Source organism: Spinacia oleracea, chromosome 6 (assembly GCF_020520425.1).
Source record: "Spinacia oleracea cultivar Varoflay chromosome 6, BTI_SOV_V1, whole genome shotgun sequence".
Taxonomy (NCBI): domain Eukaryota; kingdom Viridiplantae; phylum Streptophyta; class Magnoliopsida; order Caryophyllales; family Amaranthaceae; genus Spinacia; species Spinacia oleracea.
In genome coordinates this window covers 10,861,042-10,878,688 of record NC_079492.1, presented here as the reverse complement: position 1 = coordinate 10,878,688, position 17,647 = coordinate 10,861,042, and the positions used below count along the sequence as shown (strand labels likewise).

Genomic DNA, 17,647 nt, shown 5'->3' with positions numbered 1-17,647 from the left:
TTTAAAATAGTTAACATATTATGGTAACACTTTTCAAATAGGTAACACTTTACGGTAACACTTTTAAAACAGGTAACATTTTATGGTAACACTAAGAAGTGTTACCTAATTTTTTAAGAAGGAAATTAAATATTTGCAATAAAAATAAGGGCTAATCCCAAAAATAAGTATTTGCCGCCAAAATGAAAAAAATAACGTGGGTTTACTTTTTGTTGAAAGTGCAAATAATCGACCTTAGCTAAAATATACAAAGTGCTAAAAGAAATGGGCCTGGCACTATGACATTATAACACATCGAATTGAAAAAAATTCTCAAAACCCAACTCTAAACTCCAAACCGATCAGTTGTGGAAGGTTAGTCATTAACAAAAGAAAAATAAAAATAAAAATTGAGGAACACTGGTAAATGGTTGGGGTTAGAACGCAAACAGAGGAATCCCCTTTCATATCTTCGGCTCGGCCTCCTCTCCCGAGTCTCCATCCTCTTATGTCGCCATATTCGTTATCTCCGCCCGTCGCCGTCGTCTCGGCAACCGACTTATCTACTATGGTTGGGGTTAGAAGTTTAGAACGCACACAGACGCACAGATGAATTATTCTGTTTAAATCCCTTTCCATCTCTCCGATTTGATCTCCTCTCTCGAGTCTCGATCCTCTCTGTTATCGACAACCGATTCATCAGCAGGTAGTGTTCTTTGCTTACTCGCCGCCTTCTTTAACTCCAATCCGAACACTAGATCTAAATTTCTACTAGATTGAGTTTTCTTATCGAGTAGTTAGTTCCTGTTTGATTTGATTTGAATTTCAATAAGATTTTCTTTTATATTTTTATCTTCATGATTTTTTCGTCTTTAATTTGACTTTTTAAGGTATTTATTGGCATTTATCTGTTCTCCTGTAAGTTGCAATGCTGGTGCTGCTACAGTTGCTATCCGGCGTAATTTGCAAACCAGAAAATTAGTAAATGCTGATTGAATTTGGAATCACTTTGAAGTAATTTGAGTGAATAATATAATCAGAAATGGCTGAGGATGAAGCCCCTCCAATTAGGTTGATGAATTTCGTGTCCCAAGCAGAGGTCGAATTTCAAACCCTAGTTTTTTTGTTTGTTTGTTTGATTGATTGATTAATTTTTTTGTTTGTTTGTTTGTTTGTTTGTTTGTTTGTTTGTTGAGGCAATTAATTTGTGTTTGGATTGAAGTTATGGATGTGGTTGTGATTGGCATTTGACAGTTAGATGTAGCAAAGAGTAGTCCGGGTGAAAGGCTGGAAGATGGGACTGCTCAAAGAGACCATCCTCTTTTCGAGGTTTTGCATATTCGTCTTTTATGACTTATTATTGTATGTTCCAGTTGTTGCTGCTTTGCTTTCAGTTGATTTTTTTTTTGAAAATGCTTAATTTTTTGTTACGATGTTGAAGTCAGTACAACACCAGTGATTTTTTTTTTAATCTTTGTCAACTGTATAAATTTTATTCAGGGAGTTTTTTTACGCTTCTGTTGTCTATCATTTGTGCCATTCATTTGTTCATGTTCTCTTAGAATTTAACTATCTGAATCACAAATTATGGCAGTTTTATATGTCTTCTTGCTTGAATTATAAGGAATTAGATATATAAATGCAGAAATTTGCATGTCCAGCACAATGCTTATTAAATCTGTTTAGCTAATGATGACTAACTGTTCTGTGTGACATTCTACTTAATCTAAATTTATCTAGTTTTTTTTTTTTTTTTGCTAAGCAAGAGAGAATAATATTAATTGAATCAACAATTACAACTTAAGCCAACTCCAAGCCATACAAACCAACTAGGTTGGACTCTATGCCTTTGGAATCAGCAAAAACAAAACTAAAACAAGCTCTAAAAACACAACCAGAATGCCTAAAAGGCTATTACAAATTTGTGAACCAGTCACTATCTCTCTTGCTTACATGTTTTGGCAAAACTACCTGAATTCTGCTCTTAACCATTTGCTTCAAAGCCTTCATACTCTGACTGACAGTGGGAATGGTACTATCCCAAAAGCTAGTGTTTCTACATTTCCAGATCAGATAGACAGCAGCACCAACAGCTGCAAAATAAACATGCTTCCTGAACCTTGAAGCTCTACTTTGTCCAGCTTTCCTGAGTAACTGAACCAAATTGCCATGAATTCTTTATCTAGTTGACTTGTATTTCCTTGTACTCTTTTTACATTCATAATAGCTTACAATAATATTACAGAAACCTTTAAGTCAAAGGACTTCTGAGATTTTATCTAAATCTCATGTCTTCTATTCTGATTTCTGACGGTGTGCATCCTGTGAACATTATGTGAAAGGAACACTGCTTTGTTTTCATTAAGAGTTTGTCTTTGTCTTTTCTGATTATGTCAAAACTTGAACATCCATCCATGTATACTACTGTAGATTTTATTCAGTGCCTTTTCCGTTCTTTTTAGACACCAAGGACGGAAGCTTATCTCCATAACAATATATATTGTCCATTACAGTTGATTCAGTGATTTATGTTTTACATAGACAATCTTTCTGCTGGCTGATTGATTTTCATAGTTTCTGTTAACGTGTTCTTGTTCTTTGTATAATACATTTATATACGGAGATGAAATATCTGAAGGTTTTAATCAAGAATTTTGTTTAATAGTTTGTTTCTTCTTTTCCTTGTTTGGAGGTTTTTATTTTTTCTTTAGGTCTTCTAAGTATAGTAAGGTGGGTGTGTATCTTTAACTCACCAACTAAGTGTTATGTAAGATTAGTAGTAATCTTCCTGTATAGAAGTATATAGGTTATGATTCACTAGTAAATGAAAGAATCAGGGTTTCGATTTTACCTTTTTTTTAATTGTTTTCTTTGGAACTGGTATGCCTTTAAAGTTGCTTTGAATTTGGAATACATTCATACGAAATAGCAAGATTAATGCCTGAGTTTGGATGTGAGCTCAATTGTTGTGATTTTTTCTGCAAAATTAATACTATGTACTGTGAATCTTATGAGCTGATGTCGGTTAATGGTGGTTGCATTTTAGTGTTCCTTATGTTTCTTAGATCATAGTCAAATATGTGCAACATATATGTTTAGGGATTGGAATTGACAACTTCTAATTGTCAGAGTGAATAAATTTAAACTTTATTGCCTTATGTCGTTTAACAGTGTATAGTACCAATAAGGTGTTCCTATGATATATGATACTCTGATTGACTTGTGCCTCAAACTTAAGTTATTGGATGCTGCTGCATAAAAAACTACTTCTGTTAAGAGGGCATTGTACGGGGGAGTTTGAAAAGAAGTAAGTTTGTAAGTCTGTCCTGAATAACGTTTAGTAAGTGTGTAATGCGCCTGAATGGGCATACGGCATACCCTGGCTGTGATATGTGTAAAGTGGGATAGAGATGGTTTCATTTATACTGGGTAAGTATTCAAAAGTTTAAGATTGTTCTTGACCGATCAAACTTTGTTTAAGGTTGTTATTTAGGGTTTTTGATGCCAGAAAGTATATGAATTTATTTAGGATGACTATAGGGTGACTGGTGCTTTGGCTTCCACTTCTTCTTTGACTCTATTGTTTTTGTTAACAGCTTGTTGTGTGATTGTATGATTGACATGAAGACTAAGAGCTTTCAGTTAATTATTTTAGAATATTTGTTAGACTGTAATGAATTGAACAATGTTTAAACTATTATAACAAGAGTTATATGCCTTCGCCACCTACACGAGACTACGAGATATGAAATAGAAAATCAAAACTACTTCTTTTTCTATTTTGTGATACGATATTAGGTAGGCGATTCTGTGATTTGAAATCTCTATTGTTGGTTGTTTTGTTCTGTTGGAGACATGACTCATCAACTTAGCTCCTGGCTGACTTGGGGGGTTGGATGTTTGGACCCTGTAGTTGGGTGTAGGTAGGCTGTTGTTGTTGTCCTGCCTGTGGTTTATTCATGTCAAAGTTTGGTTATGATTCTTAATTTTTTTGTTGGCTCTTAGCTATATCTTGTGCTGCGTACACCCAGACGTGCTGAATATGTCGTCCTGAACTTTATGCCACTTGTCAACATTCTTTTATGTAGAAGATCTCTTCTTCTGGCCAGACATAGTACCAAGTCTATTGGGGGCTCTTAACATGCCTCCCTTTAGAAACTGTAAGGGAGATCCTATTCCTGATAAGATTTAATGAGACTCCTGCTTTCAATTGATAAATTTTCAATTGATTAACTTTCTCCTAAATTTTTGAGTACTTGTTTGATTTACAAAATTAGTCTTTGAATTGATAAAATATCTCCTAAATTTTGGAATACTTTTTTGATTTACACAGCTGCTTGTTGATTTTTACTTGGGTAATGATAAAGTCTATGGCGCTGATTCTGCAGAAGCCTAAAACATAGTCAGATGACCTGGCTATGCACAGCTGGTGGATATATAAAGAGCGGAGCAGTTGTTGTTTTCAGATTTTTCAAGGGTTTCTTTCTGGATATGTAGCTTAGTTTATCAGTATGTAATTGTATGACCTTTCTTTTTTGTTGTGTCTTATCTTATGTTTGCCTTTACCACTTGGTACCAAAGATTGGTGACTATGAATATACTGTTTTTGCACCTCCTTTTTTGTTGGGGGGTTATGGTGTGTTGTCGTCCCACACATCCTTTACAGTTTCGTCGTTGTAGGTATCAAAATTGTCATGTTGTTTGCTCAATTTCTTGTCTGGTATGATACTATGATGTGACTGGTTCAATAATGGAAGTTTAACATTATTGGTTGAAGGTGAATGGGTATCTTGTTCTGTTGGGGCTAACTTAACACCTCATATCATTACAGTCAATGCCGGTGAGGTAAGTATCGGCATATCATGCTAATAATGCAGTCATGATTTCTAATTTTCTATGCATTATCTTTCAGCCATGTATTCTTGAATCTGCACACGTGCCAATATACAATTCATGCTATATATTTGATCTGGTTGTGACTTATAAGGCTGCTATATGTGCATTATTTCAGAGAGAGTGCAAATCTAGACCGGATAACAAGAATTTCAAGTATCAAATTGTAGTTGCAATCCCAGTTTTGTTTTTTATTTGACAAGTGTCCACGTCTAAAAACAGTTTTTTTTTTTTTGAAAAGAGAAAAGAGGGAAGTTGACACTTTTAAAGTGTGAATAAGGGTGCACCTAGCATTTTTCTCTGGTTAGTCATCAAATAATCTTTATGATCTAGTGGATCACTAGGAACCTTGAAAGGAAATGGAGAAAGACAGTATTCTCACGTGTACTAGATATGGATAGGAAAGTAAATCACTTCTTTTATTCGGTGATGGGGTTAGTTGTTTTGGAGGTACCGATGGATCAACTTGAATAGCTTTGTTGAAACACACAATACCTTTATGAAGTGTTTTAAGTACCACGCCTTGATTTGTCCTGTATTCCTGATAGGAAGAGAGTGTACCAGTTGATGTTACCTGTGGAATTAACTTTACTAACGTTGTTGCGTTTTCTGCACTAGTAGAATAATGTTAAATTGCCGCACTTAAAAACAGCTCATTTGCAGCATTTTTTCGATCGCTGCACCATTGAGGGCTGCAATTTACAATTGTCATTTGCCGCACGAAAAAAATGCAGCAAAGAAAAAGTCATTTGCCTCGATTTGGTTCAAAAAATGGAGCAAATGTTAATATCAATTGCCTCATCTTTTACGCAGAAACGCGGCAAATGTAATTGAATTTGTTCTAAAAAAAATATAAATGCAGGAGCTTCACCAGAAAATAATCATTTCATATTGACAAAACCTGACATAAAGCATTCGTCTCAATTTGCACTTTATTATTTTCAATGCCAATTTATACTCAAATTTACTCCAAAAAAGTTTATGTAGCTCACTCTGGGATACAATACTATTTCTATTGATCAGCAGCATGTATTTCGTACCTGCATTAGATAGAAAGCAGACAACTGATTGTCTACGTTTATAAGCGTCTAAAAAAATGTGTTGTCGTGAATTTTAATCTAAATGTGTTTTATAACACGACTCCAAAAAGAGTTTTGTATAAGCTTTTTTTCTCCATGTATTCATGTATCGCATACAAGCTCTTTTTATTCCACGTACCTATTCATGTATCACATATATATATATATATAATATATATATATAATATATATACATAATAAAACATTAATGTACCGCGTAAAGCATATCATTTAAAGAAGTGTAGTTAAAGACACTCAAATAAAACATTATTTGGGAGTGATCAAAATAGAAAATAATTGACCGAGTACAAAAGGCTGACAAATGGGAATTTAGCTAAGGTATACACCTTTTACTAGTTTAAGCATTCAAGGAAAATTCAAGTACTTTATCCAAAGCTGTAAAAGCAGCAACACCAACACGAGTGGTTCTTCTGGAGCTTAACAAGGCCCTGGCATAATCCAGTACCAATGCATTCAGCACAGCACAACATCACTGCAGCACTCTTTACAGATGACCCCATTTGATGTGACATAGTTGTTATTAGTATAGATGTCAGCTTGGCTTCCATGGCTTGAGCCACTATGGCCTTGTCCACCATTAGAGTTTAAAGAACCCCTTGTACTATAACTTGCAAGCAGAGATGCTCCCCTTCCAGCACAATATATTTGACAAACGTTTCTCCCACAATAAGAACACAACAAAGAGCTTGAGGAATCTGCTGATGATTTCACGGTAGATATTTGCACCGCCTCCCCATTTTCAGCATGTACCTCACACACACCGCCAGCACAACTCTGTCTAAAACCAGAAACATTCCAGAAATCAATGACATCATCGTCATTTTTCTCAAGGACAATTGATTTAGTAATTTTGTCTTCAATAGTTGCTTGTCCCACCATTGCAAGACTAGTTGTGATCCTGCACAATCTTATCATATGTAGATCATCCAGCAACAGATTCGGATTTATAGAAGCAGGATCTGTGCCAACTGCCAATAGAGCCTTATCTCGCTCAGCAGCAGAAAGATTTAAGCGGAGGCGTTCAATTTCCAGTTTCATCGCTTCCATGTAATTTAGCCTCTGCCTCTGTCTCTGCATTAAGTAAATAAATGCTTCAGATTTCAGCCCGACAAACAATTAGATAACTTTTAGAATTTTACAATCAGAAGAGAGACTTGTTCCTGTCTATTTTCTTCACTGAATATATAAATCAACATGAAAATGGTTTATCACTCTAAATAAATACACGTGAAAGCTACTAGTGAGTAGTTAATCCCAGAACTATGACATTATTAATGTAAATAGATTGAAAATGTAGTAGTTTACTAATTTACACCTTCTGTCGAAAAGGGTATAAGTCACAATATGATCTACTGAATAGATTTAGTCAATAAATCAATTCCGAACTGTTAACAAAGCTTCAGGCCTCACTGCCCTACTACGGAAAAAAACACATAAAATCTAAATCAGAACCCAAAGAAGGCAGAATGCAGAAAGTAAAGTCAGAGTTCTCACATAAATCACATCTCATTTTCATAGAACTATTATATTATAAGGTACAAAGTATTGCGACACGGGTCTGCAAGAACTAATATATATACTAATGGAATAACAGATACATACCATTTGCGGACCAGTAAGGGACTTTAAGCACTCTATATATTGTTCAAAGCCTTTATCAGATGGTTTCACATCCAGAGATGGGGTGGATTGAAACCAGCCTGAAATTCTAAAATTCTACACATTGAAGCTGCCTCCACAACCCACCTAACATAACAGAAACCAGTAATTGACCTTGGCTACCTAAGGTAACTGTTACCCTCTAGGGAAACTCTTTTAGGCTTTAAATAAAAACGACAATTGTCTTATCATGAGACGAGTGCATGCATTTAATAACAAGGGGTTCTGAATGGTGATGTCTCGAAAATCTAGGATTAGAAAGTAACAATATCCCAAAGAGACACAACAAGATTTGTTTTTTTAATGCGCCTGCTTCGACATCAGAAACTAACCTTTGTTCTCATCAGTTGTTCCAGATTTGACCTGACTACAATAAAAGAAGCATTGACGGGTTTATCTTTCTTAAGCAGTAATGCTTCTAACACAAATAACAAAGCTATGACGTTCTGAGACACTCGCTAATATGTTCTTGTTGTCCTATACTCCTGTGAAGGGATATGCCTCCAATCCTAGATAGTTGCTACCATCCGTTCATGATCGTGAGTACCACTGGCACTGAAAGCCCATGCGTTTGTGTTCTACAGGTTATAAGGAGTCCATGGAACTTTTGGAGCATCGTGAGCATGAATTCACTTTAGATCATATTGAAGCTATGAAAAACGGTTTGCAAAAATGATTAAAGCAATACAATTTAGATAAAGGCGTTATTTCAGAATCACCTACTGAATACAACAAGAAGCCAATACTGAAACCAAACTAACTGAAATAAACCAGCATAGAATGGGTTTGAAAATGGTCTCAAAATATTAGATTGCTTTGTTTTCGGAGGTTAATCAAAGTATAATCAGTAATAGGACCCAACAAAACTGAATCAGGAAAACAAATAAACAAGTATGAACAACCAGAAAAGACAATAGAATAGATTACAGAAGCTCTATCTAAGGAACTTCCGATCAGTTTATCAGGAAATTTTTTGTATTTAAGGCACTTTAGGAAGATTTAGAGAAGCGATCAAATGCAAAAAAACAGTTTAATGAGAAGATATTAGAATAATTACCCTTTTGTGTGCCATTACCAAGACACAAAAAACTATTTTTGTTGTGCACAATCTAGAGATTCTTTTGAAGAACTTCCTGTACGAACTTGGCCTACAAGTTGAACAAATTTTCCAAGGAAAGCAATATTGATAAGAATCATGAGGGTTATCATTGGAGCAGAATTTGATATCCTGATGGTACGAGTGATAAGACCCCGAGTGTTAGGCCTTGATACACTAACTGTCGGAATTTTATTTCAAGGGAAAAGTAGAACAAAATACGAGAAAGAATATCACTAGAATGAGATAAATTTTAAACAGAACTGTGAAAATGTAAAAAAAATAAAATTATCAAACCTAATTATCTGATCGATCTAGACTGATTAAGGGAGCAATAAATCTCTATTGAGAGTCCACCAGGAGGAATGTCTATAACACCAGCTCATGAGTTACTATTATATAACAAAAAACAAAGAAAATAGATTAACAAAAGGTTCATGAATGAGCACATACAACCTTGAATTTCCTCAAGCCATAGATTAGAGCTGAATTGCCATCAATCTAGAACAGAACAGTCTCGATATTCTACCTCCGTCCGTACTCCATAGCCATTCGAAGCATGTATCGATGTCCATTATGAATAGAAGCTAGCTGCATAAATCCCTAAAAAATAGAAGCTAGCTGCATAAATCCCTAAAAAATAGAAGCTAGCTGCATAAATCCTAAAAACTACCTCACTACAATTAACATGCTTAAGGCAAGAAACAAAAGTAATAAAAATGGGTGTCTTATTCAAAAACAAAGCCCTGTAAACATATTTTATTTTATTGCTTGGAGTTCTCTTTTAATTGAACACTCCACTTTTGATTTTCCTTTTAGCTGATCGGCAACAGTCAGAAGGAAACAAACTATTTTTTAATTAAATTTGCAGATGATAAAAGAAATTGTAAAAGAACTTGTATGTGTAATTTGAAGACGAAAGTTAGATTATATGCAGGAAAGTTGAAGCTCAAAGTTGAAATATAAAATTAAAGAAACTTCATTGCAAATTAAATATAAACAATTAAGGTCATGAACTGCATCCAAGCTAAGCAAATTCTTAGTAGAAAAGTCAATACCAGCAAATTGACCCAACAAATAAACTTATTATAAAAAGTGTATCCCTGCATTCAATCCAAGTATCAATTAAACCAAGGAAAATGCTGTCAAATCCTCAAAATTATTCAGAAACACTCAAATCAATTCATATACAACCCAAAAAGCACAATAAGCAATAATAACCCAGAAAATCCATCAAAATTCCGAAATCGAAAAGAGAGAATTAAATCAGATAACACGAGATATGTGAATTGATTGTTATATTGTGTTTGAGATATATTTGTAATTCTAAAATCGAAAAGAGACAAAATTAAATTCCGAAATCTGATTGTTACCTTGTGTTTGAGACATAACATTGCCGTTTAGATCTACATTGAAGCCTTTCCTCTAAATCAGATAACATTCTATGTTGCGATTTGAGTCGGTGACATTTCTCTTTGATGAATTACAAGTAGAGGCAATTTGAGATGAGAAAGATAAGATCTTTTTCAGTTTCTAGAGAGGAGAGATGTGAGAGAAAATGGGAATGGGAATGGGGCGGCTAAGGTTGGTTGTTACGGAAGGAGTGGGGTATTATTTTCTCCCAAAGCATTGAACATTGATGGCTAATGATGCAACACGTGACTTGCCAGTGACTGATTTCTACCCCTCTCGACGCGTTTTTTGGACGAGAAATAAGTAGGACGACTTTAGACGTCGACAAAACACGGGATACCAAATTTCCCCCAGCCCTTCATTGGCAGCGTCGAGATGTTGGCGTCTAGAAATACCATATTTTGTAGTAGTGTGGGGCTAACTTAACACCTCATATCATTACAGTCAATGCCGGTGAGGTAAGTATCGGCATATCATGCTAATAATGCAGTCATGATTTCTAATTTTCTATGCATTATCTTTCAGCCATGTATTCTTGAATCTGCACACGTGCCAATATACAATTCATGCTATATATTTGATCTGGTTGTGACTTATAAGGCTGCTATATGTGCATTATTTCAGAGAGAGTGCAAATCTAGACCGGATAACAAGAATTTCAAGTATCAAATTGTAGTTGCAATCCCAGTTTTGTTTTTTATTTGACAAGTGTCCACGTCTAAAAACAGTTTTTTTTTTTTTGAAAAGAGAAAAGAGGGAAGTTGACACTTTTAAAGTGTGAATAAGGGTGCACCTAGCATTTTTCTCTGGTTAGTCATCAAATAATCTTTATGATCTAGTGGATCACTAGGAACCTTGAAAGGAAATGGAGAAAGACAGTATTCTCACGTGTACTAGATATGGATAGGAAAGTAAATCACTTCTTTTATTCGGTGATGGGGTTAGTTGTTTTGGAGGTACCGATGGATCAACTTGAATAGCTTTGTTGAAACACACAATACCTTTATGAAGTGTTTTAAGTACCACGCCTTGATTTGTCCTGTATTCCTGATAGGAAGAGAGTGTACCAGTTGATGTTACCTGTGGAATTAACTTTACTAACGTTGTTGCGTTTTCTGCACTAGTAGAATAATGTTAAATTGCCGCACTTAAAAACAGCTCATTTGCAGCATTTTTTCGATCGCTGCACCATTGAGGGCTGCAATTTACAATTGTCATTTGCCGCACGAAAAAAATGCAGCAAAGAAAAAGTCATTTGCCTCGATTTGGTTCAAAAAATGGAGCAAATGTTAATATCAATTGCCTCATCTTTTACGCAGAAACGCGGCAAATGTAATTGAATTTGTTCTAAAAAAAATATAAATGCAGGAGCTTCACCAGAAAATAATCATTTCATATTGACAAAACCTGACATAAAGCATTCGTCTCAATTTGCACTTTATTATTTTCAATGCCAATTTATACTCAAATTTACTCCAAAAAAGTTTATGTAGCTCACTCTGGGATACAATACTATTTCTATTGATCAGCAGCATGTATTTCGTACCTGCATTAGATAGAAAGCAGACAACTGAATGTTCTCCTAATTGGTATGATCGTATGAACATGCTGACCAAACAAGTGGCTGCATATAATTTGCTGATAAGAATTATGGAAGGCTCAAAAGTCCCAGAAGATCAAACAAAGAAGTCAAGGATCCAATGAGCTACACACCTGAATCTCATTTAAGACAAAACTAAGACCCTTGATAATTGCTATGGCATATGAAAATTTTGTATTATCTCCAGAATATGAGACCTCACTAAGTTCTTTCAACATGCTTAGGTGAGCAGCCTTTATCTCATCATCATTTACTGGGGCTGACAGGCTTTGCAGAGTGGTCAGTGCATACTCCAGTAATTTTCCCAGGTAGTTCCACCTCTTAATACCTAAGAAAACGAAGGACGGTCAACAACAAACATACAATAGTAAGTTATATAACAATAAACTAGTTTAGGGCCCGTGCAACGCACGGTTACTATTAAAACAATTTATTATTTTAATAGTAACTAAAGACTTGTGATATTAGGAAAACATGAAAGTAAAAAGGATATATGAAAAAGTATAAATTCAAAGTTGTTTAAAAAAAATATTCAAATGAACTAAATTTGCATATTACTATACAAAGTTAACAATTATAGTCGTTTACTTGTATGTAGAACGATCTAACAACGTTCACCAAACCAGAACGATTCAAGACTAATTTTCGAAAAGACCCGAGCATAACCGAGTTAGTCAAATACAACATATTTTGAATTGAGTAAAATCTTGATAAATAAACTTATATGTTAGTCTACTTACCATGTATTATTATTTTAATTAACATTATTACTTCCCAATTACCATGTATTATATTATTAATAGTAGGTTAACATTAGAAGTTTATTTATCAATATTTTTTATATTTTTTATCAGATTAAAAAGTTATAATAATACATAAATAAAATTATATCATAAAGGAAAAAATAATATTGATTTAGCTTTCCTCCAATAATATATTATGCAGTACACATCTATGGTAATTAAATTTTATTTTTATTTTAGTTTCCTAAAAAAAGGTAATGTAATTTATTTATTTTAAAATAAAAAAATAAAAAAATATTTTGGCAGGAAAAAATCGCACCAGGAAATGACACGTGTCATTCATGGTGTCTCTTTTAGTATATAGTAATAGATAGCATTGTTCCTATGATAAATGATATGTCTATGAAGTACAATAGTGTCCATGGGCTTGAAAAATTAAACTACATGTGACAGAATATCAATATCAATCATATCAATAATCTCATGTCGCCAGCTACCGGGAGACATCTCGCACAGTTCATCCCTAATTTCTGTCATAAGTTTAAGAACCCAACTGAAGTCAGGCTGCTTCTGGTTCATAGATTCCAAGATACCATCCCAAAAGGCTTTCTCCATTGTCTCTTTAATTTTCACCTGCAAAACCAAATGACGGGTTCAAGACTTCACATGTGAACAACGCCAAGAACATGACTAATGCATCCACCAAATGGTTCTAAAGGATACATGAACAAAAATCACCAATGCACCATGGACACACCTTAAAATCGTTCTCAGCTTCATCATCCATGTAGAGCTTGTTGGTGAACCATGACAATGTTCATGGACTATTTCATTTACCAAGAGTCCATTCTATGTGATTGGCATTTTGTCATTACGTAGTTGTACATCTGCACCATGTGCTTCTTGTGTTTCCCTTTCTTCATTCCTGATCAAATTTTGGTTTAAAACCTTTCAAGCATTTGCAAGTCGCATAATCATGAATGCAAGAACCAAAAGCCCCACACTTTCCCCACATTTTCCATAAGAACAAGTAAACTAAATTATTTTGGTAAAATACGAGTAAAGCTCACTGGCATCACTTACTGTTGCCAATGAATAATTCATGAAATATTTAAGGCATTGGAATAAGTTATTAACAAAATTGAGTTGGCCAAGGTGAAAGTGTGAAACCAGTTACCTGCTAACATCTGCAAGAAAACGACACTAACAAAGGAACAACATCAGTACTTCCAGCTGAGAAGCTGGAAGTATCTATGTCAACACTTCCAGCAGAGGAACGACATCAATAGAATTTCCTTCAAGAGAAGTACCAAGATCATCAACCTCAACCCAATATCCCAAAATCTATTTGTAGAGTTTCATGAAATCCTCATAATTATGCATCTTCAAACACCTAATTCTAAACGAAAGAGATAAAAATAAAAAACCCTAGATTAGTACATTGTCCCTCTTTCGATTAAAAACTAAGAGCAACCCAAATTGAGGAGAAGGAAAATGATGTAAAATAAACGAAAACTAAACAGAAGATAACCAATTTATCTCATCGAAACAACAAACAACCAAAATAACTTGAAATTATCTGAAAAGAAGCTAAATTTGACAGAAATTCATAATGGATTTGTTCCAAAATTAAGAATTTACATTAACAATAAACAAAATAAAAAATCTCGTTTGTGCATCCGGTGGTTGTGTTAGTACAAATTCCGACTTTTAGATTAAAGATGGATTGATAGATCTTTAGTATAATTCAAGTAGAAAAACCCTAACCTTTAGAATCAGATTATTACTTTTAGAACTTACAGCAACATCATCGAAACCAACAAGGAGAAGCAGTCACTAGCAGCGAGAAGAATGCGACAGCAGCGTGAATCTGAGGTGGAGCAACACTTGAGTTACGACAGCGAGGTTGAACTGAGAGGGTCCGCTTGTGGTTTTACGCTGGGAGTAAAGAGTTGATTAAAAATAACAAAAGGGGAAATAAAATTAATAAAGGATTTTAGGAATACGGAAGATTAGAAGAATACATTTAATGCTCTTTTTTACCAAAATGCGGCAATTAGAAAGTAATTTGCACCATTACTAAAATAATGAGGCAAATGAGGTGCGGCAATTCACCTTTATTCTACTAGTGCTGGTTGTTTCAGGATGTTACTATGAAGGTTATATCATTTTCTCAGCAAGACCCTCGGGCTATATGTATTCTGTCTGCAATTGGCGTAATTTCAAGTGTAACTCTTCGTCAGTCTGACTCTGCCGGTGGTACATTGACATATGAGGTACTACATGTAATATCTTTAACTGTAATAATTTCCAAGAGATTCTTCTATTTCCTTTTCCACTGATCTCGCAGTGGATGTTAATGTCGCGTCTACTTTTGAGCCTTCCTAGAAGCACTTTTACCTTTCACTTGTGAATACAATTTTTTGACGCGTGGCCTTGGTACTATGTCTGTTCTTCTTGTGATTACACTCTTGAGTCTTGACATTTGCCCTTAATGTTCATAGCAATTAGTGTGTAACTGGGTAATATGAGCATGTCTTGCACTACCTAACCTATGGATAGAGTATCTGGACTTGATGACATTCTACCATTTCGTTTAGAACATATGATTATTGCTGCTCAGATGGTAATACATGGCCCCTTGTGAAACATGCCGAAATCAGAACATGTACTTACAGTTAATTAGAAAAGAATCAAGGGATGATGCATAACTCCTTCAACTATGAAGCTGCTATTCTTTAACTTGTATAGGCTTTGAGTGACCTTTGTTTTGAAGATGACATGTTAGAATAAGTTGGAATTATAATAGTAATATGTCACTACACTTTGTTTTTTCCACTTAAAACTGCCATGATACTATACCAACAAAAAGTCTATTAGCTCAACTGACAGAGCTTTGTGCAATTGCACAATGATGTAGGTTTGAATCCTACATAGGCTACTATTAGTTTATAATATTATTCTCCTATTGGTTGATCGATTACTAATTTAGTTAATGATATCCTTATAAATCCAAGAAAAAAAATATCAAAAACCTAATTCATGGAAAATATGTCGGAGAAATGAACAGAAGAATGTAAAAAAACACGACTACGAGCACAAAATATGGATAAAAAGAAAAAAGAAGAACAATAAAAATCAAAGACCTGACCTAAAAATTCTTTAATGCTAAAAATTACTTTTTAGGTGCATCATAAATTTCATTGATGCTAAAAAGAAGGTTTTAGGGGCAAACATTACTTTATTAAAGCTAAAAAAGATAATTTAGGGGCAACTAAAATTTCACTGATGGTAAATATTTTTGGATTTTTTGTCATTTAACACCTTAAAAAAATTAGTTTTTGTAATTAAACACCTTACTTATTTTTTATTATATTTAAACACCTTAAAAATCTAAAAAATTATAAATCAACACCGCTTAACGATTTCCATAAGAAAAAAACGTTGATTTTTAACCATGCTATAACTTCCAAATCATAATTTGATGGTAGAAGAAGTAGTTTACCACCATATCATGCCTTGGGAACTTTAGCATAGTTAAAAACTAATGTTTTTTCTAACAAAAATTGCCAAGTGGTGTTGATTTCTAAAAAATTTCGTTTTTTAAGGTGTTTAAAAACAATAAAAAATAAGTAAGGTGTTAAATTACAAAAACTAGTTTTTAAAAGGTGTTAAATGACAAAAAATCCAATTTTTTTAGAGTCAACCATTCCTTCATTAATGCTAAAAAATACTTTCTAGGGGCAAATTAATTATCAGTGATGTTAAAAAAATGTCAATAGGAGCTTTTGCGTGGGTTCGAAGAGGTGACCTCCTTCTCCCTCCTTCGACGCCATGGCAAACACACGTTCAAAAGCTAATAAATCCTCTAATGGAGGTAGCAAGAGTAAAAACCATACTACACAGTCGAATGCAAAGATCCTCACTAAACCTAAGCCACAGTTAAACCTTGAGAAATCCCCTGTAATGGCGATTGATGACGATTTTTCGTCGCACTCAGAGGAACACCCAGATGTTCGAGAATTCGATTTCAATGAAATTTTGACACCTAAAGCTGGTCTTCAACATCTACAACGACAATCACAAGTGCGAGGCGACTTCAATGCCTGGTTGAGTGCCCTCCACAGTGGTAAGGATGTTCGAACCCATTTCCAATCAAATTCAAAATTTGGCGCGAACAATGCTGTTTTGCCTGATTCTATGCCTAATTCGATGCTTGCACATGATTCTGATGTGATTATTAATGATGAACCCCCATTTTTGAATACGAAAGGTGCTCAGTTAGAGTCATCCCCTGTTTTAGTTTCAATCGATTTTGATGATATCAGGGAAGAAGTTGAGTTTTGGGAATCAGCTGTTGTATGTTATGTGTTAGGGTCTAATCCCCCCCCCCAGAATGTTATGGAAGGGTATGTGAAACGAATTTGGGGAAAACTTGGGGTGGATAAGGTGTCACAGGTGGGTAGGGGAATCTATCTGGTTCGATTTACCACCATGGAAAACTGTTCTAAAATCTTGAATAATAGCCCTTATTTCTTTGATTCCAAACCCCTGGTAGTGAAACCATGGTCAGCTGATGAGAATTTCACTAAGGAAATTGTCAAAACTGTCCCAATATGGATCCAGTTGCATAGGCTGGATGTGAAGTATTGGGGGGATAGAAGTCTATCCAAGATTGTGAGTTCTGTGGGAACAATGATGAAGGTGGATCAGGCAACAAAGAATAGAGACAAGTTAATGTTTGCAAGGGTGATGATTGAGGTCAAAGTGGATCAAGATTTCCCCTCTGTGATTCATTTTAAAAATGAGAAAGGTGCAAAAGTTGACCAAAAAGTCAACTATGACTGGATTCCTCTTACTTGTGCTCACTGTGGGGGGATGGGTCATGACAAACCTAACTGCACTAGGAATAAGAATGGCCACACTAAAAAGGTGTGGGTGAGGAAACAGGTGCAACCATCACAACCTGTGGAACAAGTGGCTACTAGGGAGGTTCAGAATTCTACTGGATTCACTCAAGCAACTAAGTTCAGCAAAGTGGTGGGTCAGCAACTTAGGCCAGTGATCACTACCAACTCATTTCAAGATTTGTCTGTGTCTGAGTGTGAAAGGGAACCTGCAGAGGTGGTGCAAGGATTAATGGGTGTTTCATCATTAGGCAGGG

At 34.9% G+C, this 17,647-nt stretch overlaps 1 protein-coding gene and 2 long non-coding RNA genes across 12 annotated transcripts; 1 reads left to right on the top strand and 2 right to left on the bottom strand.

Moving 5' to 3' along the window:
* The first annotated feature begins 210 nt into the window (after positions 1-210).
* LOC110797099 (uncharacterized) lies at positions 211-4,755 on the top strand. Of its 4 annotated transcripts, none has more exons than XR_002535746.2 (4): positions 293-685; positions 870-1,078; positions 1,234-1,308; positions 4,313-4,755. It is a non-coding gene; the product is annotated as an uncharacterized lncRNA (long non-coding RNA). The 4 variants fall into 4 exon arrangements; XR_002535744.2 differs by having other exon boundaries at positions 297-685; positions 903-1,078; XR_008922714.1 differs by lacking the exon at positions 870-1,078 and having other exon boundaries at positions 301-685.
* Positions 4,756-6,162: 1,407 nt separating this feature from the next.
* On the bottom strand, positions 6,163-10,671 carry LOC110797097 (probable phosphoinositide phosphatase SAC9). Of its 6 annotated transcripts, none has more exons than XM_056830737.1 (4): positions 10,101-10,671; positions 9,181-9,330; positions 8,689-8,779; positions 6,163-7,043 (listed from the first exon to the last, which is right to left on the bottom strand). In XM_056830737.1, exons 3-4 carry the CDS (start codon positions 8,701-8,703, stop codon positions 6,426-6,428), a joined length of 633 nt encoding a protein of 210 aa, XP_056686715.1. In that variant the 5' UTR covers positions 8,704-8,779; positions 9,181-9,330; positions 10,101-10,671; the 3' UTR covers positions 6,163-6,425. The 6 variants fall into 6 exon arrangements, with proteins under 6 accessions (XP_056686715.1, XP_021857887.2, XP_056686714.1 ...); XM_022002195.2 differs by having other exon boundaries at positions 9,184-9,330; XM_056830736.1 differs by having other exon boundaries at positions 8,689-9,360.
* Positions 10,672-12,796: 2,125 nt separating this feature from the next.
* Positions 12,797-14,587, bottom strand: LOC130462475 (uncharacterized). Of its 2 annotated transcripts, none has more exons than XR_008922715.1 (4): positions 14,284-14,587; positions 13,661-13,882; positions 13,241-13,408; positions 12,797-13,116 (listed from the first exon to the last, which is right to left on the bottom strand). It is a non-coding gene; the product is annotated as an uncharacterized lncRNA (long non-coding RNA). The 2 variants fall into 2 exon arrangements; XR_008922716.1 differs by having other exon boundaries at positions 13,661-13,778.
* Positions 14,588-17,647: the final 3,060 nt, after the last annotated feature.

What these genes read in the sequence shown, in the direction of transcription:
- LOC110797097 (XM_022002194.2), bottom strand. Translation starts at nt 10,121, where the DNA reads ATGTTATGTCTCAAACACAAG. An exon ending in TGTTATGTCTCAAACACAAG is followed by an intron (nt 7,044 to 10,100) that starts GTAACAATCAGA and finishes TACTTAATGCAG; the next exon opens with AGACAGAGGCAGAGGCTAAA.